Below are 26,989 nucleotides of genomic sequence, written 5' to 3' on the forward strand. Positions count from 1 at the left end.
AAAGTTCTATAGTCACTCAAATAATAATATAATGCTATGTTTAATATCATAAGTTTCAAATTTTTCTTTATTCTTTTAATTTTCATATCTCGTCAAACTATATTATATAAAATTTTAAAAGAAAGTATAGCAACCTTCCCTTTTTGTCTTTGGCGAATGGGTATATCTTAGCTTGAATGAGGAAATCACCAATTCAACCCTTGGTATATTTCTTTTTTTATCCCCCCTCCCCCTTTTAATCCATCTTTCCTAGTTCTAACTTCCAAATTAACTTTCTAAACCAAGCATAAACGTGTAACCTGCAAAAAAGAAAAAAAATTAATGATATGTTATAACCAAATAAAAGAATATTTACACTATCATGTGATACTTTTTTGGGACCTTATAACAATTTAGAGCCAGTTTGGATTGGCTTATAAGTTGCTTCTAAGTTGCTTATAAGCTGTTTTTAGCTTTTTTGAGTGTTTGGCTGATCAACTTAAAGTCATTTTGTGCTTAAAATAAGCTTAAAAAAATAATTTGGCCCATTTGACTTAACTTATCTAAAGCAGCTTATAAGCTGAAAACAGCTTATAAGCCAAAAAAAATAAGTTAGACTACTCCAACTTTTTTTTTTTAGCTTATAAGCTGCAAACAGCTTATAGGCATAAGTCCATCCAAACAGGCTCCTAGTTATGGGCACTTGGGAGTAACTTGCCAGCATGGGCAATATAGTAAATTACCAAAGGGACATCATCTCAGCTAATAGATAAGCTTCCTCCAAAAATCTTGAAGGAAGGCCTCACCACCACCAACCAATTAGAACAATGTGAAGAGTGAAGTTGTAAACAGGACAGTGAAGAAAAAGAATAATGGAAACACTAAATTCATTTCCAAGACTAGTACTATCTCCAACTCCATTAACCTCAAAAAACAAACACTCCTTTCACTTCCCAATTTCCAAATCCAAACAACTACATCAAACTTCAAACTTGACACCTCTTTTTGCAACTATAAATTCTCCAAAAGGTTTTGGACCTTCCCCTAAGAAAATTACCAAAAAAAACAAGAAACCAAAACAAGAATATGAAGATAAAGATGATGATGATCAAGAAGATGATGATCATGATGATGGGAATCAAGAAGGAGGTGTTATACCAGAGATAGTGACTAATAGAATGATAAGCAGAATAGGATTATCAGTTGGTATACCTTTGTTCATTGGCTTATTATTTTTTCCTTTCTTTTATTATCTTAAGGTTGGATTAAAGATTGATGTGCCTACTTGGGTACCTTTTATTGTGTCATTTATTTTCTTTGGGACTGCCTTATTAGGAGTTAGTTATGGGATAGTTTCATCTAGTTGGGATCCAATGAGAGAAGGATCACTCTTGGGTTGGAATGAAGCTAAGAAGAATTGGCCTGTTTTTTGGCAGTCAATTTCAGGTGGTGGATCAAGAAAGAAGTATTAGGACTTTTGGCTATGCAATATCTCTCTTTGAATATGTCTTTTAAATCTTGGTCTTATTATATTATCTTCTCATTTAGCTTGCTTCTTTGTGATTTATAGGTGTTTTCTTGATTCGTGGTGTATATAGATTTTTGCGCAAATGGCGTCGGTTTATTGTACAAATCGACTATAAGTTACAATCAAACTTATTCATAACGTGTCGTTTGTTTCGATAGTTTTTTATGCTATAACGAAATATTGTTATAAAGAACATATGATATAACATAACATGAAAAACCGGTTTAAAAAAAATAAAATTAATTGTTCTAATGAATTGTTATTGTAGAGAATGACCGTGATAGAGAGGTCTAACTGTATTTGTGTATTTGTGTTTGAGATTATGGTGATATTAAGCCTTTACTTCCTGTCTGAAATTAGCATTAAAATTAATATTTACTTTGTACTCCCTCCGGATCAGGAAAAGTGTCTATTTAGCTTTTTTTTCTTGGGTAAAAAAAAGTGTCCACTTATTAAATTATGAAATAATTAATCTTATCTTTCCGGATTTGCCCCTATTAAGTGTCATGTGATCAAATTTCAATGCCTATTTAATTAGGGGTAGTTTAGTCAAAAAAAATTCTTGGAGTGAGTAGTTTCTTAAGGGGTGTGCAAATGGTTGAGTGGACTCTTTTATTGATCCGGAGGGAGTATTAATTTAAGTAGGTATCCGTTTGTTTATTGGCTTTTTTTCTTTTTTCTTTTTCCCCTTTCTTTTATTATCTTAAGGTTGGATTAAAGATTGATGTACCTACATGGGCGCCATTTATTGTGTCATTTATTTTCTTTGGGACTGCCTTATTAGGAGTTAGTTATGTGATAGTACTTTCATCTAGTTGGGATCCAATGAGAGAAGTTTCACTCTTGGGTTGGAATGAAGCTAAGAAGAATTGGCCTTTTTTTTGGGCACTCAATTTCAGGTGGTGGATCAAGAAAAAAGTATTTGACTTTTGGCTATATATGCATCTCTCTTTGAATGTCTTTTATCTTGATCTTGTTATAAAATTCTCATTTAGATTGCTTCTTTATCATTTTAGGTGTTATCTTAATTCGTGGGATATGTAGAATTTTGTAACAATGGTTTCAACCTATTGTCACAAAGTGACTTTTAAGCTATTTGTGTTTAAGATAATGGTGATTTTACGGTTTTACTTTATGTTTGAAATTAACATTGAAAGAAGTAAGGACATTTGGCTATGCATCTATTTAAATATGTCTTATATTTTGATCTTGTTATAAACCTTCTTGCTTAGAAGACTGATTCTTTAAGATTTAGTTGGTATTTTTTTTCTTCGTGGAGTATGTAGAATTTCTCTCAAATGGTGTCGACCGATTATCACAAAGTTGACATTTAAATTGTTTGTGTCTAAGATTACGGTGATTTTAAGGCTTTACTTCATCAATATTGAAAGAAGTATATAGGACTTTCAATATTTGCATAGTGTGTGTCTATATATATAATTTATTTACCTAGTAGATTGTCTACATCACACCCTTTTGGGTGCGACCCTTCCCTGAACCCTGCTAACAGGGGATGCTTTTTGCACCGAGCTGTCCTTTATTTATGCATGGAAAAAATTGAAAATGTTATGATAAAGGTTTTGAACGATACTCCTTGCTAAAGGGTGTCTCCGCCATTGAATTTGATTGGCTCTATCCATTTCCTCCAATTCTCACCACCACCTCCCCACCCCCACCCCGCGCCCCCTATTCTTAAAATACAATTTGATAATATGGAAGACATACAAGATTTTGAAGCTTAGTCATTTTTATATGTTTAAGCCAGATCCTTTATCATTAATCCTACTCCATGTTTGACTTCATGTCATATTTTTTTTAGTGTTAGATAAGACGACCATTTTTAGATTTGCAAGGCTAATATTTGTTTACGATTATGCTCTATTTTTTTTATTTTTTTTTGGTTGCAACTAAAATTTATGCATCAGATTTGTTCACACAAAATAATATGAAAAAACTAACCTAAAATATGCCACAACAAGCTAGATTAATCACCAATCGGAATCGGTCACTTTAACAAGAATAAACTATATAGAACAACCAAACCATGAATACTGGTGGCCAAATCAGCCAACAAAATAGCACACATAATTGGGCTGGACCTTACTCATTTTGAGTGGATAGTGTCCATCTATAATGTGCAGAATAAACCCATTAGTTGACTTGGAGACAACATAGAAAATAAAGGGCAACAAAACATAATTAGGCAAGTAACCTCTCCTGTGGTTTAATTTGAGAGACTTTCTCCGATTCGTAACACTAACCTCCCTTATGATTTGAGATATAATGTATATCTTTTTTATTTTGATTTTTCAGGACAAGATTATCCATATTAAAAATTCACCTTTACCAAAATTAATTAGTAGTAACCTCATTTTCCATAATTTGACATTTATAAAACACTTTTAAAAGATATTGGTCAAACACAAACTACTAACAAAAACACTTCCCGAAAGATTTAGCCAAATATAGATTGCTACTCTCTCAAAATACTTTTTATATATACGAAGTACTTCTCAAAATAAATTGATTTCAACAACTTGGCCTAATAAGCATTTAACCTGTTATAACAAGTTATTTGTTATTTAATTTAAGTTACCAAATACTAATATTTTTTAATAAAATTGCCTATAAATCATCTTAGAAGTAATCTAATGGTTTAAAAATGTTTAAACCGTTCATACATAAAACTTAGGACCCGTTTGGCCATAAGAATTATTCACTTTTTTTCACGTACTTTTTTCAAAAATTAGTGTTTGGCCATGAAAATTCCAAATACAACTTGAAGTTGTATTTGAAATTTGAAAAACAAGAAAAACTTCACAATCAAAACAAGTACATTTCAACCAAAAAAAATTCTATTTGTAAAAACTATGACCAAACACAACTCCAACTCCAAACTTCCAAAAAAAATTGAATTTTTTTTTGGTTTCTATGGCCAAGGCGTACTTAAACTTAAGAGATGATGGTTTGGAAAAAGAGTATGGCACCTGGTCTCTTCTTTTAACAGCAAGCATTCTTTATAAAACTGGAAGAAAAGCAACAGAGAAGCCAAGTATAAGATAAAAATAATCTAAGAAACATTGGGAAATGGGGAAAGATTGAGACTTGAGAGACCACAATAATTTCAAACACTTGCTACTTTTATGGAAATAACTCAAGGGCTTTTCAGCAAATCAGTACTTCCCCAAACTTTTGCATTATTATGTTGTGTTGTGTTGTTTTTAAGTTTTTTTTTTTTTTTTGGCTTACAGAAGGAACATTCTTAACGTTAGAACAAAATCTAATCTCGACAGTTGCTTTTCATGCATGCTCCCTCCATCTTAACACCTTTATACATTTCTATTTAGATAGTATAATTTAAGTTAGATATAGTGACGGTATAGAAAGCTTTACCTTATTAATGGTTAGTGGCAGAGGCAGAATTTTTATCAATGGGGTTCAACATCTACTGCACTATGTATAAGGATAGTCTAATCCACGAAGCATCTCGTATTCATGTAGAGTACAGGGAAGGGATATAATATGTAGAAAGCCTATCCTAACGAAAGTATCAATTGCAGCTGATCATTTCACCGCTTAAACTAGTGATCCATAGGGAACACATGAGAGGCAACTTTTATTATAGCTTCAAGACTCCCCTTCTCAACATGTACTTTGTTGTTAAAATTATATGTACTATTGATTTTCCGAAGAAAGGGCCGGGACCCCTCCGACCTCCCTAACTCCACCCTTGCCGATGATGGCATGTTAGTTATTTCCATTTATGCTATCAATAATATTTATCATAAAAAGTTCTATATAATTACTTTATAAATGATTCAATTGTACAACCCTTTTTTTTTTTTACATCAACAATGCATATTAGATAAGATCATTTAGATTTGGCTTTGTTGGCTTGGATGTGGTGTCTTGAGAAAAAGACTTCAGCTGCTTCATAAATCACGATTGTCCCCCCAAAAAAAAAAAAAAAGATTTGTTTATGATGGATGGAGAATAAAGAGAAAAATGAAAGAGAGAATTGATGTAAAGCTAGATGTAAAGCTAAATCAAAGTGTTGATTCAAAGCTCAAATATGATTATATTATTCATTTACTGTCTTATATATGAAGATTATTTGCTAGGAAAAAGTGTTTTCCCTTTCTTTAATAGTATAAGGCGCTTCCTAGCTCTTTATTTTCAGGTGGAGTGAAGGCCACAAGAGAAGATTTTCATATTGATAAGGATGAAGGAAAAAAGTGTTCTCTTTTATCTCGATATGTTTTTTGAGGTATTAGAAATTCAAACCATCTCAGAGAGTCACTCTCGTTATTTGACCCTTCTTCCACCAACAAAGAAGTCATCCTAGACGATTTTCTCTGCGAGCAATTAATCCATAATATCATTCATTGTTCTTATTGTTGAAAATAAATTACTCAACTATTATTTAAAACCATTCATACACTTCAACTGCTTCCTCTTGAACTAGTCAAGCATGCGTTGAACACGAATTAAGACCTTTCCTCCACTTTTAGAGCAATTCCTGCAATTGATCCCGACCTTCTCGAGGAATTTATAGAAATTGACAAGATAAAAAACAGTAAAATGAATAGAAAAAACTATACATTAATCACCAAAAAACGTTATTTTAAATTACTAAAAGAAGAACTTCATCAACACAAATTTTTTATTAGAAAAAGTTCACATCATTGCTTAATGATGGTGCTAAACTACAATTAGCCAAACCAAAGTTTGAAGTAAAAGACATTGCACATGTTGGCAAGGGCATATGACAGAATTTTGTTAGGTCCCTTTGCCACAAGGCAAAGACAACATTCTACGACTAATGCAGTGTGTTTTTGCTTTCGCTCACATTATTGGTCACACTTAATGTGGGCAAAGAGCTGCATAAGGCAATAAAGAGAATATAGAGTTGACACAATTGAGAAGTTTTCCCGTACTTCGATTAATTTGGATTCGTGTCAGGAAGCTCATTAATACAGCAATGAAGAAACTTGTTCCGTGGACAAACAGTTTTGTTTAATGTCGTCTATCGAAATTAAATTTTGATTTTTATCTACCTGTTTTCTTAATCAGAGAATAAACTGGCGAAGTTTTTATATCTTCAAACTGAATAATCTCTAACACAAACAGATTTAATAAAATGGTGAAGTTTTTATCTTCTTCAAACTGAATAAACAACCAACGGAGATTTTATATCTTCAACTTCAAGCCAATTAAAAGTTACTAAATCGGTAAAGTTTTTATATTCTTTAAACTGAATAGTAACTTGGAGTAGAAAATCACACATATTTTAATCTCTAAATTGGGGACTGAAAACCACAAAAGTTTTAGTCTCCAAAAGAATACATTTTTATATTATGAAAATAGTACTTTTTTTATCTCTGAAAAGTATTTTTTTCCTTCTGAAAAGAGTATTTTTTTACTCTTTTGAAAAGAGTAATTTTCTTCCTGAAAGGAGTAACTTTCTTCTCCAATCTTATCCAGGTTTAGTCTCCAAAACGGGGTAGAAATCACTGAAAAAGTACTTTTATTTCTGAAAGAATACTTTTATAACTCAGAAAAGAGTACATTTCTTTCTAAAAAAAAAATACTTTCTTCTTTGTCAAAAGAGTAAGATTCTAGTAGATTAACATAATACAGAATATATTATATAAAATTAGTAATTTCCTTAAGATTGTTATTAATCTGTATTCGGAAAAATACTTAAACCAAAGACTGAAAAATAAACAAAGCAGAATCTGGAACTTAGAAGAATAATATTTTAAAATATATAAGGAATTAAATCGAGCCCACTGAATGCACAGTGTGTCCTTAAGGAAATTATTCCTCTCAATGTATCCAAGATGTTGGAATATATCCTCCCATGATAGAACGATTTACTCATCGTTGTAGCGGTACAACAAACTCCGGTGACAGCGAACTCACTCGACGGCTGTCAATCACACGAATATTTTATGAAGTGCAAGAAGAAGAAGAGAAGAGAAGATCAGAAAATTCATTCTACTGGAAAATCTTATGAAAATGAAGTATTTATAGCTAATAAAATAAAGGAATGAAAAGATGTGAAGTCTTTTCCATGAAAAGGTGCAAAGGACCATTTACCATTCACACCGATTCATAAAATCCCAACAATCTCCAAATAAATATAACTGAGGTATGTATTAACATATTAGCCATGATTACTTTAGTTAAGTTTCTCTAAATCAGACAGCAACAACTAAAGCCAAAGTTGAAGTACAAAGGAATCCAAGTTCTGATTCAAAGTTTAGTATTCCCTTTCTCTAGACAGGCCTTAGCTATAACTTCTACTTTCTTTGCCACTTCCTGCTAACAAAAAAAACTTGTTAAATAGAGCCTTCTGTTTACAAACAGCATAACAAGTATTCAAACAACTAAAGAGAAAGTTTAGGAATTTCTCTTCTAAGGGGCAGGTTATCTAAAATTACAGTTAAGGTCCTCTTCTGAAGGCAGGTTTTTGTAATTGCACCTCCACCACAAAAATATAAACTGAATAGTTTACATGCAACCATATTGTAGAGAGAGCAACATTTCTGGATGGTATTTGTCGTACAATCTGACGCTTTCTATCACAACAGACAATTGAAGAACTTCAAATAATCATAGGTATATTCTTTCTTCTTCTATACTGCAAAACCAGGAATGAAGTGAAAAATCTTGGGTTGAACTTTTCTTGCCAAGTTGTGCCAGTTCTCTAATTTTTCTGCTCCAATCTCCAAAATAGCAAGTTATTTAGTTTTCTAGCTGAAGAAAGTATATTTTTTTCTCATCATATTAACAGTAAAGCATTCAACTGTTGCGACTCTATATTTCTTACCCATGTTCTTTAAGTTGCTATGATCAGTTAGTCATTCTACATTTTTTACAGTTATTTACTCCCATTCTGTAGCTTACTTCTATTTACATCAGGTTCTAATCAAATAGACAGAGAACTCGCGACTGCTGCCAATTACTAAAGATGTTGATTGTGTTCATTTTCCCACTTCATATTCTTTCTGCCCTTTTCACTTGAGAGAGGTTTGCTCATATGTCCTCCTCTTATTTCTAGTTTACATTTTCTAATTGTGATCATTATATTGATCCTGTACTTTTTGTTAAATAATTTGTATATCGTAATCTATGACCAATCCTAATTCCTTAAGTCTTCCTGTACTTACATCTATGCAAGTAAACTGCTCTCGCTTTCTCTTGCTGATGATAAACTTAGCTTGAGGACATTGAATTTCAACTCAACTCTCTACTTCTCTTTTGGATGATAAAAGTAGCTTGAGATCATTGAACTACAGGTCAAACTATTTTAGCATATTAAAGGAAATACTCAGTGTCAAACTATTTCAGAATCTATTTGCATATTTCGTTTCTCAGAACCTCGATCTAACAAGACATTTTTATGTATTTTTCAAATTTAATGCTAAATGAATCAGGAATTTAGGCACTTATCAGTTCTCAGTTCAAGAGATTTTACTCATTCAAGTTTTTGTATAAAACACAGAAGATCAAAAAATATGTACTCCAGAGCACAAAGGGAAAAGTTCCCTTGAATTCTAGGAACACAACTCAAATCCAACTGATTCAGGAGACCTCTCCATAGTTGTTTTTTTCCATAATTTCGTCTCTTGCTACGCCTCACTCTCTCAGATATACTTCCCTTAAAAGATAATGTTTTTTAACCGTTTTGAGAAAAATGTAATTGAGAATTTACTGCAGTGGGAGCAGCAGAGTAGTCGAATTCCTCAGAGATTGGTTTCTGCATCGTTGAAGCTGAAGCCAGTGTGTGCATCTTGGAGTCATCAATGACTCGAACATAAATATGCTTGCTGGAACGGAAAACACATAATCTTGGTCTTTCGGGTGTCCCTTCAACCTGAAAGTCAAAAGACGTGTTGTAGACTTGACTTTTGATGAATAATGCACCTTTAAGATTCATGCGACGGAACTCATGAATTTACATAAACCAAAAATGAACCTGAACAAATAGGACCAAGAAAGGGAAACCGGATCATGACCACAAGTGGCATATCAATCACAAATCGATGTTTACAAGTAACATATTCTATTCAATACATTAATTTTAAGGAAATGGCCCCTGCCTATGACAGCAGGAGATTTGCCTTCTGGGTCGAGCTCGTCACACGGGGCTTGCCTAGTATGGGTTATCTCTCTTGTGTGGTTTGCGAGCTATTGCACACGAGCAGGGTTTACCCTGTGCGCACCCGAAATCGGGTGAGGCTGTGGGTTGCCACGTCATCAAAAAGAAGAAAAAATTTAAGGAAATGGAAACAAAGAGAGGTGATAGAGGGTTCATAACTATATGATGTATAAAAGCACATGCAAAATAATCCTATGTAAGAGCCTGTTTGGATGGGCTTATGCCTATAAGTTGAAAACAGCTTATAAGCTAAAAATAATAAGTTGGGGTAGTCTAATTTATTTATTTTTGGCTTATAAGCTGTGAAACACAGCTTATAAGCTGCTTTAGATAAGCTAAGTCAAATGGGCCAAATTATTATTTTGAGCTTATTTTAAGCACAAAATGACTTTAAACTGGCCAGCCAAACACTCAAAAAAACTGAAAACAGCTTATAAGCAACTTATAAGCCAATCCAAACGGGCTCTAAGTGTGGATGCATCCACTACAAGAAAGTAGAGATATAACGACATTATATAAATGTCATATTAAGCTGTTTAAATGTCACAAATTCATTTATCGACATTTAATTTACATTTGCATCAAATGTCGTAAATTTCAGTGTCGGGAATTTCCCCACATTTAGGTAAATGCCGGTAAGAAATAAACGACATTTATTTACGACATATATAAAACGTCACTTAAATTTTCCGATATTTAGGTAAATGTTGGTAAAAAAAATAAATGACATTTATTTACCACATATATTAACAAAACAACTCCAATTGAAAAAGGTGTTTCTTTTTAATTTGCTCAGCTAGTTAAATAGCTCCATTATACCACTTAATTATTAAAGACTTTGAATTTGTACAACCTAGAGTGCTTAAAGCTCAAATTCAAGACCCCAAGAAGAGATTGCCTTGCCACATATTGATAAAAACAAGATTAACCTATGTTGCTAGAACTCTCCAAAAATGTTGTCGCACCCGTGTCGGGGCCTTAAAAAATACACTACTTTTGATGGACACCCGTTAATATTTTTGAAGAGTACGAGCAACATAGAGATTAACCTTCCTTCCAAAAAGAACCAATTGACATAGCTACATTGTACCACAAATTCACAACCCATTATGCTCAAAGCTCAAATTCAAGACCCCCCCCCCCCCCTCCCCCTGACAAGAGGGATTGCACAGATAGTAAGCGCCCTCCATTTTTCACCCGAAAATTGGGAGTTCGAGTCACCAGGGAGCAAAGGGGGAGCTCTTGGGGAGAGGGGTTAAAAAAAAAAAAACAAGACCCCACAAAGAGATTGCATTGCCACATATTGGTAAGAAAACAAGATTAACCTTTACCCAAAAAAACGAAAGAAAAGAAAAACAACCCAGTTGACATAAGCTACATTATACCACAAATTCACAACCCATAATGCTTAAGCTCAAATTCAAGACCCCAAAAGAAGAGATTGTAGTGCTACACAAAAGTGAATCTAGGATTTCTAAAAGATGAGTTTACTACTAAAAAAAAAGGAGAAAAAAATGCTTCAAGTGGGGATTGATCCTTGAACCACAAGCTAAATAACTTAGCTTTCAACCAAGTGCACCACCAAGCCTTTTGTAGTTGTGTTCCAAAATGTAATATTAGATATATTTTAAGAATTATACACATAATATACCAAATTTAGTTGAGTGACCATGTGTCCACGTGACCCATTTTTACTCCCTAAATTCACCACTGGTGCCACGTATCAGTAAAAACAAGATTAACCTTTACCAAAAAAACAATTGACATAACTAAATTATACCACAAATTCAAAACTCTCAATGCATAGAGCACAAATTCAAGAACCCCAAAAAGAGATTGCATTGCCCCATGTTGATAAAAACCCCAATTGAAAAAGGTGGCTAGTTAAATACCTCCATTATACCGCAAATTCATTATTTGAACTTGTGATTTGTACAACCCTTAATGCATAAAGCACACATTCAAGAATCCACGAAGAGATTGCATCACCCCATGTTGGTAAAAACAAGATTTAACCTTACAAAAGAAAAACTCAATTGGCAAAGTTGATTTTTTTTCCTTATTTGGGTCCTATGTACAACTCCTAATGCATAAGGGACAAATTCAAAACCCCAAGAAGAGCTTGCATTGCCCCATATTGTAAAAACAAGATTAACCTTTCCACGTTGCCTAATTCTGATGCTCGATGTAAGCGCATGATTGATACTTGGGCAGTTACTGGTATCCAGGGTCAATGAAAGCAGCCCGTAATAACTAAGATTTTACAACTCGTTTCATTGATTATTATTACTCTCTTAGATGGAATATTTTCAAGATCACAAAATTCTCACGTCTTATATTCACTTGTTGTTTAAGATCTCTAGATTTAGTTTTTTGAAAAAATAAATTGAACTTCTAATTCGGTGAACTTCTAATCGACACGAAGTTTAAGAAAAAAATGTTTAACTTTTAAAAATGTTATCTAAGACATATAGTATAGTATTTGTGTGGGTATGGATCTTTTGAAATTTGCGACTTTTTCAATTATCTTATAATTTTGGTGTAGTTATAAAATCGAAATAATGTTGAATTTCTAAATATTATATATCACCAATAAGTTTGACTAACTTAGTATCTTAAATGAGTGTCAAATCAACTTGTCTGTGATTAATGCAGTGCATTAAAAACCAACTTTATAATGAAACGATGCGGCTAAACGAGTTCACTTTAATAAGACTCAAAATTAAAAATGACAAGCAACAGTTGGAATGCGACATAAATAATATGGAGTACTAATATAAGATCACACAAAAAATTAAGATACATGAAGAGTGCATGTTTTATCGACTAACGTCAATTGATAATATGATATAATTGTTAGTATTCTGTGTTTAGAAAGTTAGAAACAGAAACCAGAAAATGAAAACCATAAAACAGATAAAACAGAAACTGTGAAAACTCGAAAAAAATGCAGAAACAAAGAAATACCCGATACCACAGAATTTACTGTGTGTTTTTAAGGAATTTAATCCCCTCACTGTACCCAAGGTTATGAATTACTTCCTTCCAAGATAAAACGGATATACATGTCGCTGATGTAGCGGTACCTCAAACTTCTACGACTTCGTCGAACTCAAATTAGGCAACAAATCACACACAGAGACTCGTTTTTAATTTCAGAAAAGAATGCAGAGTATGAAAAATTTCAATAGTTAAAAATGAGGCATTGCCTCAGTTTATATAGCCGCGAAAATACTTGTTCAGAACAGGTTGGTGACTATTCGGAAAGGCCTTGCCTTTTCAGGAAAAAAAAAAGAACGTTGGGAGTTTATTTTTCTTTTTATTCCGCGAAATTTAATTATCAGTTAATATTTTCGGCGGAAATGAAAAATAATATCAGAAAATGAAAATTGACTTTAAATAAATTTGGTCTAAAAAGATTATCAATCAATCAGACTGGATCCGAAGCCGAAGCCGAATCCGAGCTGAGCTACGATGACGGCGCGAGGGATCCTCTTCTCAACCCTTTAAGAGCTAGAAGAAGTGCTTTATAATATAAGCACATAACTTTCCTTTTCTACCACCAATGTGGTACAAAGCTCCTTTCCAAAGGAACTATGCTTTAAACTTCATTTTGCTTTCATTGTCTTTTCCCTCCATTTCTCATTCACACCAACTTAGCTAGCTTCAATTATTAACTAGCTTTAACAATCCCCCACGTGAATGGGGAATGGCTATATGATGAAAAACATGCATGACAAAAAACTGTGTGATTCGTAAGCAAGGATTAATCGCATCTCGATAAGTAGCTTTCTCTTTGAACTTTCCGTAGTGAACATATGTCGGATATATTCGGTCAATCAGTAAATTTGATATCTTTGATCCGTCGAGCTTTGGCGTATACCTAGACAACCACATGTCACACAATTAACCCTTTAACCGTCTTTGGTTCTCATTGTTTTGTTCGTTTCAGCCATGAACACTGTCTGGTTCATAAGTACGTAGAGAATTGGCCTCACAGAATTCTCCTTGAAGTGGCTTACACTTCACACTTACATAGGTGATTCCTAAATGTGTTATCCCACAGATACACTATTTGATATACCCCGTATCAAACTTAGAAACAATTAAAAAGCCTTAATGATTTATCCTGGTACTGAACATTGTCTCATCACGAGAATGGACCAAAAAAGAAGTTATTTTGACAATGTTGAACCGTCATCAATGACTTTGTTTGATCTCTTTGAACCTAGATCTTGGGATCTCCAGTCTTCTAGGTAGAGTTACACGATGACTTGTCCTCGGCCATAGTCCCATTCCCTTTGATGATCTTTTAACCACCTCTCTAGTTAGGCTTTTAGTTAGTGGATCCGACACATTATCTCTTGACTTTACGTAGTCAATTGTGATAATTCCACTAAAGAGTAGTTGTCTAACGGTATTGTGTCTTTGTCATATGTGGCGAGACTTTCCGTTGTACATAACGCTCCCGGCCCTTCCTATTGCCGTTTGGCTATCGCAATGTATGCATATAGGAGCTAACGGTTTGGGCCAAAATGGAATGTCTTCTAAGAAATTTCGGAGCCATTCAGCTTCTTCACCGGCTTGGTCTAAAGCTATGAACTCAGACTCCATTGTATAGCGGGCGATACATGTCTGTTTGGATGACTTCCAAGACACTGCTCCTCCACCAATGGTAAACATGTATCCACTTGTGGATTTTGTTTCAGTTGATACAGTGATCCAATTTGTATCACTGTATCCTTCAATAACTACAGCATACCTGTTATAATTCAAAGCAAAGTTTTGAGTATGTTTCAAATACCTCAAAACTTGTTTCATTGCCAACCAATGATTTTGGTAGGGATTACTAGTGCAGCGACTTAGTTTACTTATAGCACATGCAATATCAGGTCGCGTACAGTTCACGATACACATCAAACTTTCCAACACTCTGGCATAATCCAATTGAGAATGACTTTCACCTTTATTCTTAGCAAGAGTAAGGTTCACATCAATTGGTGTCTTTGTAACTTTAAAGTCCAAATACTTGAACTTTTCAAGTACCTTTTCAATATAATGAGATTGAGACAATGGTAGACCTTGAGAAGTATTTTGGATTTTAATTCCCAAAATTAGATCGGCAACTTCTAAGTCTTTCATATCAAACTTACTAGCAAGCATGCGTTTAGTAGCATTTATGTTAGCAATGTCGTTACTCATTATCAACATATCATCCACGTACAGACAAACAATGATGACGTGGTTCGGAGTGTTCTTAATGTAGACACATTTATCACACTCATTTATCTTGAATTCATTTGACAGCATTGTGTGGTCAAATTTTGCATGCCACTATTTGGGTGCTTGTTTTAGTCCGTAAAGAGACTTAACAAGTCGACACACCTTCTTCTCTTTCCCGAGAACTACAAACCCTTCAGGTGTTCCATGTAAATTTCTTCCTCCAAATCTCTATTTATGAAGGCTGTTTTCACAATTTGATGGATTTCAAGACCGTCACGGCGGCCGGAGGGAGTATTATTTAATCCCAAATATAGGAATTTGACTTTTCGTTTAACTCAATCTTATCTAATGAGCTTTTATTGTGCTATGTGAACAAAAAATACTACAAGAGAAAGAGAAACCAACTTTTACTTAAAATTAAGACCTCTCGTCATCTTCTCACATAGATGTGACAAATTAAAAGTGTGGATATCATAATACGTAGTACTACATTAAAATTCGTCCAACTGCTAACAAACACCGAACTACTAGATTCATTTTTCTTCAAAATGTAAAACTTAATTTTGGGCCAAAAAGTTCCAATGATTTGTTATTATTAATAAGAATATCACAAATATGCAAGGCATAAGGATAGACAGGCGAATTGGTTATACAAGGCAAAAGTCGCAAAAATCTTTTTTTTTTTTTTTTGCCGAATAGCGCCCTACCTTCCGGCCCTTGATCACTTGCAAGATAGCAGCCCTTAGCTCTAAGCTAAGAAAATAGAACATATATGCTTTTTTCGCTTGTTGATCAAGCTCTCAAGCAGCTCTTTCAACTGTCGCCTAATCCTCCAAAACTTGGCGAAAGCAATTTATAAGTCATAATTGAAGAAAGCGATTATAAGTGGCATTTGATGAAATCTCAAATTTACATACACATTCCGAAATGTAGATAGTTTCTGGAGTAGAAAATTAAAATATGCTTCAAAACACAAGGTAGTGAGTTTTATTGTTTTATGACGTTATGATTGTTGTGTCTTTACCTATAAGTTCTAATTTATATTGTATAAAATGGCACATTTAAGTAGCTTAAAAATGGTTCATAAAGTGTCTATGTGATACCTTAAACTGGTGAAATATTCACTATAATTTAACCAAATTTCTTCATAAATACAACTTCACGTACAAATTAATAGTTGGAAACTAAATTAGACCAAATATGCCCTTAAAGTAAGTGTTTAGGTCCAAATATTCTCTTATTAGTCTTCTGTAGCTTTATGTGATATAAAGACATTTTTGACCCAATTAAATAACGACAGGAACATTTTTAGGCCAAACTGTTATTAACGAACGAAGGGTAAGTTTGATGAATTTCGCATACTTGATGACATTTCTTTCACCCTTTTGGTAAAGTAAATCAAGTTGCTTCTTAGTTCTTAAGTTGCTTCTTAGTTGTTACTAAGTTCAAGGGTATTTTAATTTGATAATGAAAAACTTGTCGGTACCTTTGATTAAGTAGGGAAAGAGTGCTAGTATTTATCAAGCTTGGCCATCCAGCTATGTATTTTAGCAGTTAATTACGCTATTGGCTCGACTTGGTCAAGTTCAATACCACTTGACACATTATAAAATATACTCCTTCCTTTTTCATTTATGTAACGAGTTTGATTGGACAAAAAGTTTAAAAAATATAAATACGGCTTGTATGTCATATTAATTATAGTAAAAGTAAATGAAAAGTGTTGTTTGATAATTTAGGTTCGACAGAAAATATCAAATCGAAGATTATACCAAAAAAATCCGTCCATACATATGTCATATTCCTGTGACATTAACGATTTACACAGAAATGAAGAAGAAGAGAAAATGGAAACTGCTACAGCTAAAGGGAAAGAGAAGAAGACAGAAGAAGAACAAAGTGTTTGATCTGTTTTGAGTTCGTAGTACTTGATGGAACATTAGGTTTGAAATTGAGGCATCATTTTCTATTTATACTCCTGGGCCTACACAGCTTTGGGTTATAATTATTTGGGCCAAGTCTCAACAGATACAACATATGATTTATTTGGCCCAAGTCTCAGCAACACAGTACAGGCTCATGTCCATCAGATCAAGATACAAACAAAATACAACATGTACACAACCTATATTTTATTTTCTGTATTTACATTTTATTTTAGTAGACACTTGTAAATATTTCATTTGGTTTGTTAGACAACAACAAATAGTATAGGGACAGGTGTAGTAGTACAAATCAATACAATATTCCTTGAATATTCTTAGATGCTCTAGGTAGTGTATAAATGCACAGTCTTGTACAGATTTGAGGATTAAGAAATACAACAGAAATTTTCCAGTATCTTCTTCATTTCTAATAAGTAAGTCCTTCAACGAGACACTCCTCAGGACCATGGTACCATCATGGTATATAAATATAGTGAGATGGTATCATGGAGGACTGTTTCAATCCTTCTCCTAGTCCTCCATGATACCGTTGTGATATATAAATATATTGTGATGGTATCACCGATGAAGGGGTTCGGTCGAGGGGTATGTCGGGCTATGATACAAACATGGTATATCATATACTGACAAGGTATCATAAATGACTTCTTCATTCCTTCAAAAGAAAACATTCATCAGTCCTCTATGATACTCACATGGTGTATTCGTATACCGACAGAGTATCATAGAGGGCTGGTTCATTCCTTCAAGAAAAACAAAATTCATTTCTTCAAAATTAAAAAGAAAAAATCTCAATCGTCTGATACCCACAAGGTGTGTGTCTGTATATATATATACTGATGATAGAGTATCAACTGGTCATTCCTCTAAAAATAAAACTCCTCAATCCTTTATGATACTCATATCGAGCTTGTTTGGATTGGCTTATAAGCTGGTCAAACCAGCTTATAAGCTATTTTTAAACTTATTTGGTTGTTTGGTAAAATAGAAAACAGCTTAAATTAAGTTAAAAAGTGTTTAAAATAAGCCAAAACCAAGAAGTTGCTCAACCCCAATTTTTTTTTTTTTTTTTTTTTGGGCTTAAAAGCCATTTTGGTTTGACTAACAATTTTACCCTTTTATCCTTTATATTTTCTGTTAATTCCAATACTACCCTTACTTCTAAAAACTCTTTAAGCACTTTTATCCAAACACGTAACTACTTATTTATACAATAACTTTCAGCACTTAAAAAATACTTTAAGCATTTATGCTAAGTCACTTTTTTTCAGCTAATCCAAACGGGCTCATAGTATATATCATATACTAACAAAGTATCGCAAATGACTCGTTCATTCCTTTAAAAGAAAACACTCCTCAGTACTCTATGATACTCACATGACATATTTCATATACTGGCAGAGTATCATAAAGGACTTTCATTCCTTCGAGAAAAATACAAATCATTTCTCAAAAGTAAAAAAAAAAAAAAAAACGTTTCTCAGTCCTCTATGACACCCGCCGTGGTATATATCATATACTAACAGGATATCACATTGGACTAATTCATTCCTTCAAGAAATTTATTAATTCTCTATAATACTAACATGGTATATATCATATATTGACATGATATCATAGATGAAAATTTCATTTGTTAAAAAAAAAAATTATAAAAGAAAAATACAAATAAAATAAAATAAAATTTAGTATGTTAGTTTTATATCATTTTTAGCAAACTTTAATTTTGAGAAAAACTAAAAAAGGTATGGTCATATTTAAATATAATTTTTGTTTTCATTTGTAAAATAATTACTTTCATAAAAATATATTTTCTATTAATTAAGATTTTAATAAATAAATGACGGACTTTAGTCTTTTCTTAATTCCTTCCTGTTGTAGTCTACTTATTTCGTTTTCTATATTTTATAATTTAAAAATAATTAGCTAATATTTCAAATTTTTCATCTTAAAAAAAAAAAAAAAAACCTAAAGAGAAAATAATGAAAAGAAATAGTAAAATCTAAAGGATAAAGACAAAACCGTGGATACATTGCTTTGTATTCAAGAAGAAGAAGCAGCCATTGAAAGAGAAGAAGCAGCCACTGAAAGAGAAGAAGCAGCCACTGAAAGAGAAGAAGCAGATTAATTTTTCAGTGAAAGAGAGAAAGCTGATTGAAGAAGCTTGACTCAAATTTTTCGGGTATGGGTATGGGTTTTTTAATTAAAAGATAATTTATGGGTTGGATTTAATTAATTAAGAGATAATTTAAAATAGGCCAATAGGATGATGACATGTGTCCCTCCGTCAAAATAAGGGGTATATTTTTGTCAAAGTATAATGATAGAGGTATATTTAGATTCAAAAGTATAACGGCAGGGTTATATTTATACCCAAAATATAATGAGGTATATATTTGGCCCTTTTTCGATAGTACAGGGGTATGTTTGGCCCTTTACCGTACAAAAAATGCGAGCATGAACTATACATGTTTATTTCCTAAGGAAATTTGGTTGGTGTTAACGGTAGATATCATGGGAATTGTTTGCTAGGTTAGCTGTCCGTCTGCTACTTTATTAACAAATGGGAATTTTGCACATGGATTTTCAAAGCTTGGTGTGTTTTTGCATGCCAAGGCTACAGATGGTAGGCCAATGCCTTCTCTCTCCACACTTGATAAACCCTAACCTTATCAGTCATGTATCCTGAGCCATTTCCGTACCAACAAGCCCAAGCTCAACTAGAGGCAAGTCAGTACCAACGACCTAAAACCCTCACCGATACTCACGACTCAGTTGGAATCTAGCGTTCTCAACTTCAATCTCAAATCTCAGAAGCAAAAATGTTTACAGGAATGTTCATGCGTAAACCTGACAAGGCAGCTGCTTTGAAGTAGTTGAAGACCCACGTGGTTCTGTTCGGTACTTGGGTCGCCGTTATTCGGGTCGCTCCATACATCCTCCATATATAGATCAGACCGAAGAACTCAAACTCGACTTATAGATTACACCTTCTCTTTCTTCTCACTTTCCCACGAGAAATAATTGTTCAGAAGTATGCCTCTGTCAACATCTCCTTCCTCAGTTTGCCTATTTCTTTCATGTCCTTTCATTCACGCGAGACACTATTCTGAAATTTGTTGACATGTAATGTAATTGGAGATCAGTAACCTAGTTGTGGTAAACCGTTCTTCCTTTGTCGGTTTTAGTGATACGTTTATCTTCGAAAAAAAAAAAAAGGTCAGCACCAACGAGCCGAACTGACGGCCATACTCCGAGGGGACGCAGTCATTCGAGAGCCTAATCTTCAAGCTCACAATGTCCAGCGAAGAACAATTTCAAGCGGAGTCCATCTTTAAACTCATGAAGTAGAACGATCCTAATCTACTCGTTCTCCTTCATGAGTTTAATGATCGACTCTGCTTGGAATTGTTCTTCACTGGACATTGTGTTAGGTTCTCGAATGATGCTGCGTCCCCTCTGAGTATGACTGTCAGTTCGGCTTGTTGGTACTTACTTGCCTCTAGTCGGGATTGTTGGTACTCAGTTGCCGTCAGTTCGGCTTGTTCGTACGAAAATGGCTCAGGATACATGACTGATAGGGATAGGGTTTATTACAGTGTGCAAGAGAGAAGGAATTGTAGCTATGGAGAGAGAAGGTATTGTAGCTATGGATGGAGAGAAAACTTTTATCTAAACACGTAATTTTTTATTTATAAAATAACTTTCAGCACTTAGAAAGTACTTTAAGCATTTATGCTAAATCACTTTTTTTTCAGCTAATCTAAATGGGCTCATAGTATATATCATATACTAACAAAGTATCGCAAATGACTCGTTCATTCTTTTAATAGATAACACTCTATGATAATCACATGACATAATTCATATACTGACAGAGTATCATAGAGGACTGGTTCAATTCTTCGAGAAAAATACAAATCATTTCTTAAAAGTAAACAAAAAAAAGACGTTTCTCAGTCCTCTATGATACCCACGTGGTATATATCATATACTAATAGGGTATCACATTGGACTAATTAATTCCTTCAAGAAATTCATTAATTCCCAGTCCTCTATGATAACCAGGCCGGTGATTCCGTCGCCGTCAGCTATTCTCTTTGTATTGGGGTTGGTTTAGAGGATGAGAGTCTGATTGCAGCAAATTTACTAGGTAAGATATCAAGAAGTAGGGCTAGCCAATGCTGTGCCTTAGAGGTTCTTTTCTGTCATTATTTTGGTACCACTATAGAATAAGAAGTTGAGTTCTGGGATTTTGGCAATGGGTTTGAGTTGCTTTTTGTTAATGTAAATATCATCAATATAGACTATGTTTGCTATTTTACTTTGTAAATATTACTATGATTATATAGTGAGACTTTTGATGATGCTCTTTTCTTTCATTATTTTGGGACCACTATTGGATAAGAAGTTGAGTTTTGGGATTTTGGCAATGGGTTTGACTTGCTTTTTGTTAATGTAAATATCATCAATATGAACTACGTTTGCTATTTTACTTTGTAAATATTACTATCATTATATAGTGAAACTGTTTTGATGATTGTTCTTTAATGAGCGCACATATGCACATATGTTATATTGAACTTCATCATAACATATTTATTTTGATTTTCAGTGACACTTTTATAAGAATTAACATGACTTGTTGAAATTATATTATGTACGTTTAGTTTATATGACGAGGTCTTTCTTTTTTGGCCTTATAGACACTTTTACTTGTACCATTTTGATGTTAGGTCCTCCAACTTCACTGGTTTGCATCCAAATACCTCAACTTAATTAAAGCATATCTTTTAAACGCGCCACTGAACACTGTCACCTAAATTTAGAAAAGGACTACATCGTGCTCTCCCTCACCCCTCTCTCTCTCTCTCTCCGGCCAAATCTGGTCAGATCTAGCTCCGCCTCTTCCTCTTCCACAGCGACACCACCGAATCTGAGAAACGCCACTGCCTCCGCCACAGCGACACCACGGCTCACTGTTGCTAGTCGGAGCACCACCAGATGACCATAGCCGTCACTCCTAACGAGCTTCAGCGCTTGTGTTCCTTCGTTGTCAGAAGACGAATTGGAATTTGTCGTAGTTGGAGGAAGAAGTTTTTTGTAAAGAACACAAAAGAAAAAAGGAAGCCATTACGCTTCTCTCATCTGACGGATACCAGAATCCATGGCTTCTTCTCCTTGTTGTATCTTAGATCTGAGTATATTTGAGTGTATTCATTATTATTTTTTTAAGTGTAAATATAAGTTATATGTCTTTGGCTTATTGTATTTTGGGGGCAAACTAGATGTATTTGACTGTATGTATTGTTTGAATGATCTATATACATATTTTTGTATACAATTTTTCAACTTTGCGACGCTGGTGGTCACATTGCGGATCGAAGCTCGAATACATTCAAATACAGCCAAAACAAGAGGATTTATCAATATATAAATACAATAAAATACACAACTCTGTTGTGTATTTAAACACACTGCAATACAATCATTTTGAATACACATGTATTCAGAGAAATTAAGGTTGCGTGTATTCAAATACAGTCAAATACATGCGAAATCAGATTAGGTTGGATACAACTGAACAGTGTATTCAAATACAGTAAAATACATGCAAAACCAGATTAGGTTGGATACAACTGAACAGTGTATTCAAATACACTCAAATACAGCGAATTTGCTATAAACTAGCTACGAATTTTGAATTGATAAAAGATAGCTACTAATTGCTAACATCACTTAAAAAGTAGTTATTCCTGTAAGTTGGCCAATAGAACAACCAAATCATGAAGGGAAAACTACGTGTGTATATATATATATATATATATATTAAGGAGAAATATTTACGAAACGTGACGATAATTTTTCTTATTTACAAAACATAAAGAATAATTACAAAACTTGACAGTGTATGAATACTGTATGAAGTCAAGTATATTGAGTCCAGAAATTTTATTTTTCTCTGCAAAGTGTATGAATACAGTACATATATTCATACAACTTTCATACACGATTCACACATATTTTTCATGCTCACCGAAAAATTGTCAGATCTGGTCCTGTTTGTCTATTCTAGCGTTTCGTCATTGAAGCAACGCCGTTAATAGCACCATGCCGCCACCCCCGCTATCCTCTTCCCTCTGCCACCAGATCTTCGGCGTTGCTCCGGCGTTTTGCCGTTGAAGCAACGACATTAACAGCACCACGCCGAAGTGTATGAATACAGTACGTATATTCATACAGCTTTCATACACGATTCACACATATTTTTCATGCTCACCGGAAAATATTTAGATCTGGCCGTGTTTGTCTATTCCGGCGTTTCGCTGTTGAAGCAACAACGTTAACAGCACCACGCCTCCACTCCCGCTATCTCAATCAGCGTGAAAATGAATAGTCAAAAGTCACCATGATAGAGCATCGTACACTCGCATAAATCGAAAAACATAAATTAATTCAGAACAGAAATTTTGAATAAGAAAAGAGAAAATGAATTACCTCAGGGCACCCCTTGAATGGCTAGAGAAAGAGAGAGAGTGTGAAGTCCAAATATGTGCGTTGATAATAATAATGGGAATAGCAAATTTAAGAGTGAACTCGTAGATCTGGAGGATCTGGCCACCAGATCTGCCCGTTTGGGTGTTGGAATGGTTTTTTGGTAGAATGTGTATTTGTATAGGTTTTGTAATGCTTGTTTTGTAAATAGAAAACTATCGTCACATTTCGTAAATATTTCTCCTTAATATGTATATATACGTAGTTTACCCAATCATAAATACTGGTGGCCAAATCCGCCAACAAATAGAACACATAATTGGGCTGGGCCTAGCTCATTTTGAGTGGGTAGTGTCCATCTATAATGTGCAGAATAAGCCCATTAGTTGACTTGGAGACAACAAAGAAAATAAAGAGGAAGAAACATAATTAAGAAAGTAACCTCCCTTGTGGTTTAATTGAGAGACCTTCTCCGATTCGTCACACTAACCTCTCTTATGATTTGAGATATTACATGTATCTTCTTTATTTTGATTTTTCAGGACAAGATTATCCGTATTAAAAATTTATCTTTACCAAAATTAATTAATAGTAACCTCATTTTCCATAATTTGACACTTAGGGGTCGTTTGGTAGAATAGATGCAATTGGGTGGGATAAGTGGAATAACTTATCCACTCTTTATATGAGATAACTTATCCCACACTTTACGCCATATAAATAGAATTGAGTAGGATACCAAAGGAGTTATCCCACCAATCAAATTAAATATTGGATAATTCCAATCCCGTGAGACTAATAATCTCATCACATCCCTCCTACCAACCGACTCCTTATAAGAACTTTTAAAAGATATTGGTCAAACACAAACTACTAGCAAAAACACTTCTCAAAAGATTTAGCCAAATATAGACCGCTACTCTCTCAGGGTCGTTTGGTTTGAAGACAAGTTATGTTGGGATTAGTTATACTGGGATTATTTATGTTAGGATTAGTTATTCTGGTATTATTTCTTATTGATTGTTTGGTTTATCATATTAAAAGTAATATGCATTGCAAAATTTCTAAGAAAAAATTATTTGTTTACAATAATACCCTCCACCTTATTTAGTAGAAAAAGGGTTTGAGGGACCTTAAGGCTATTTTTGTCATTTTTATTCTTTTATCCTGGGATAACTAATCATGAGATTGTTATGCCACCCTCTGTCAGGAATAACTTATCCTGATACTATTTTTAATCCTGAAATAACTTATCCCGGGATTAGTAACCAACCAAGAGACAGAACAATATTAAATTTTTATCCCATGACTATTTTCCTTTATCCATCATACCAAATGGCTCCGCAAATTAAAATACTTTTTATATATACAAAGTACTTCTCAAAATAAATTGATTTCAACAACTTGGCCTGTTATAACAAGTTATTTATTATTTAATTTAGGTTACCAAATACTAATAATTTTTAATAAAATTGCCTATAAATTATCTTAGAAGTGATCTAATGGTTTAAAAATGCTTAAACCGTTCGTACATAAAACTTAAACTTATGAGATGATGGTTAGGAAAAGAGTATGGCACCTGGTCTCTCCTTTTAACAGCAAGCATTCTTTATAAAACTGAAAGAAAAGCAACAGAGAAGAATAATCAAAGAAACATTGGGAAATGGGGAAAGATTGAGACTTGAGAGACTATAATAATTTCAAACACTTGCTACTTTTATTAAAATAACTCATGGGCTTTAATTTTCCGCAGATCAGTACTTCCCCAAACTTTTGCATTATTATGTTGTGTTATGTTTAAGTTTGTTTTTTCTTCTTTTTTGGCTTACAGAAGGAACATTCTTAACGTTAGAACAAAGTCTAATCTCGACAGTTGCTTTTCATGCATGTTCCCTCCAGCTTAACACCTTTGTACATTTCTATTTAGATAGTATAATTTTAGATATAGTACGTGACGGTAAAGAAAGTTTTATCTTATTGATGATTAGTGGAAGAGGCAGAATTTTTATCAATGGGGTTCAACATCTACTACACTATATATAAGGACAGTCTAATGCATGAAGGGAAGGGGTCGATATAATATGTAGAAAGCCTATCCTAACGAAAGTATCAATTGCAGCTGATCATTTCACGACTTAAACTAGTGATCCATAGGGAACACATGAGAGGCAACTTTTATTATTGGTTCAAGACTCCCCTTCTCAACATGTACTTTGTTGTTAAAATTTAACCTTATATGTACTGTTGATTTTCCGAAGAAAGGGTTGGGACCCCTCCGAACTCCGTTTCCACTCTAACTCCGCCCTTGCCGATGATAGCATGTTAGTTATTTCTATTTATGCTATTAATAATATTTATCATAAAAAGTTATATATAATTACTTTATAAATGATTCATTTGTACAATTTTTTTTTTTTACATCAACAATGCATATTATATGAGATCATTTAGATTTGGCTTTGTTGGCGTGGATGTGACCTCGTGTCGTGAGAAAAAGACTTCAGCTGCTTCATAATCACGATTGTCCTTTTTTTCTTGAAAAAAAAAAAAAAGAAGACTTGATTTGTTTGTTTGTGATGGGTGGAGAATAAAGAGGAAAATGAAAGAGAGAATTGATGTAAAGCTAAATCAAAGTGTTGATTCAAAGCTCAAATATGATTATGAGCCCGTTTGGATTGACTTATAAGTTGCTTAAAAGTTGCTTATAAGCTGTTTTCAGCTTTTTTGAGTGTTTGGCTGGCCAGCTTAAAATCATTTTGTGCTTAAAATAAGCTCAAAAAAATAATTGAGCCCATTTGACTTAGCTTATCTAAAGCAGCTTATAAGCTGAAAACAGCTTATAAGCCAAAAAAAATAAGTTAGATTACCCCAACTTATTTTTTTTAACTTATAAGCTGTTGCAGCTTATAGGCATAAGCCCATTCAAACAGGCTCATTATTCATTTACTGTCTTATATATGAAGATTATTTGCCAGGAAAAAGTGTTTTCTCTTTCTTTAATAGAATAAGGCAAGCTTTCCTAGCTCTTTATTTTTGGGCGGGGTGAAGGCCACAAGAGAAGATTTCCCTATTGATAAGGAAGAAAAAGTGTTCTCAGTTATCTAGATCTGTTTTTCGAGGTATTAGAAATTCAGACCAGCTCAAAGAATCACTCTCATTATTTGACCCTTCGTTCCACCAACAAAGAAGTCATCCTTGATAATTTTCTCGACGAACAATTAATCCATAATATCATTCATTTTTCTTATTGTTGAAAATAAATTACTCGACTATTATTTAAAACCATTCATACACTTCAACTGCTTCCTCTTGAACTAGTCAAGCATGCGTTGAACACGAATTAAGACCTTTCCTCCACTTTTAGAGCAATTCCTGCAATTGATCCCGACCTTCTCGAGGAATTTATAGAAATTGACAAGATAAAAAACAGTAAAATGAATAGAAAAAACTATACATTAATCACCAAAAAAACGTTATTTTAAATTACTAAAAGAAGAACTTCATCAACACAATTTTTTATTAGAAAAAGTTCACATCATTGCTTAATGATGGTGCTAAACTACAATTAGCCAAACCAAAGTTTGAAGTAAAAGACATTGCACATGTTGGCAAGGGCACATGATAGTATTTTGATAGGTCCCTTTGCCACAA

At 33.6% G+C, this 26,989-nt stretch overlaps 1 protein-coding gene and 1 pseudogene across 1 annotated transcript; both read left to right on the top strand.

Moving 5' to 3' along the window:
* The first annotated feature begins 758 nt into the window (after window positions 1–758).
* LOC132604246 (protein PAM68, chloroplastic) lies at window positions 759–1,526 on the top strand. The gene has a single exon (XM_060317669.1). The coding sequence runs from the start codon at window positions 852–854 to the stop codon at window positions 1,449–1,451; it is 600 nt and encodes a 199-aa protein (XP_060173652.1). The 5' UTR covers window positions 759–851; the 3' UTR covers window positions 1,452–1,526.
* An 18,124-nt stretch (window positions 1,527–19,650) lies between these two features.
* LOC132602592 (mitochondrial import receptor subunit TOM6 homolog) lies at window positions 19,651–19,996 on the top strand (annotated as a pseudogene).
* The last annotated feature ends 6,993 nt before the right edge of the window (window positions 19,997–26,989 follow it).

This window comes from Lycium barbarum, chromosome 7 (assembly GCF_019175385.1).
Source record: "Lycium barbarum isolate Lr01 chromosome 7, ASM1917538v2, whole genome shotgun sequence".
Lineage (NCBI taxonomy): Eukaryota > Viridiplantae > Streptophyta > Magnoliopsida > Solanales > Solanaceae > Lycium > Lycium barbarum.

Bases quoted from the DNA above. Each gene is read 5' to 3' on its own strand.
- LOC132604246 (XM_060317669.1), top strand. From the start codon at position 852: ATGGAAACACTAAATTCATTTCCAAGACTAGTACTATCTCCAACTCCA.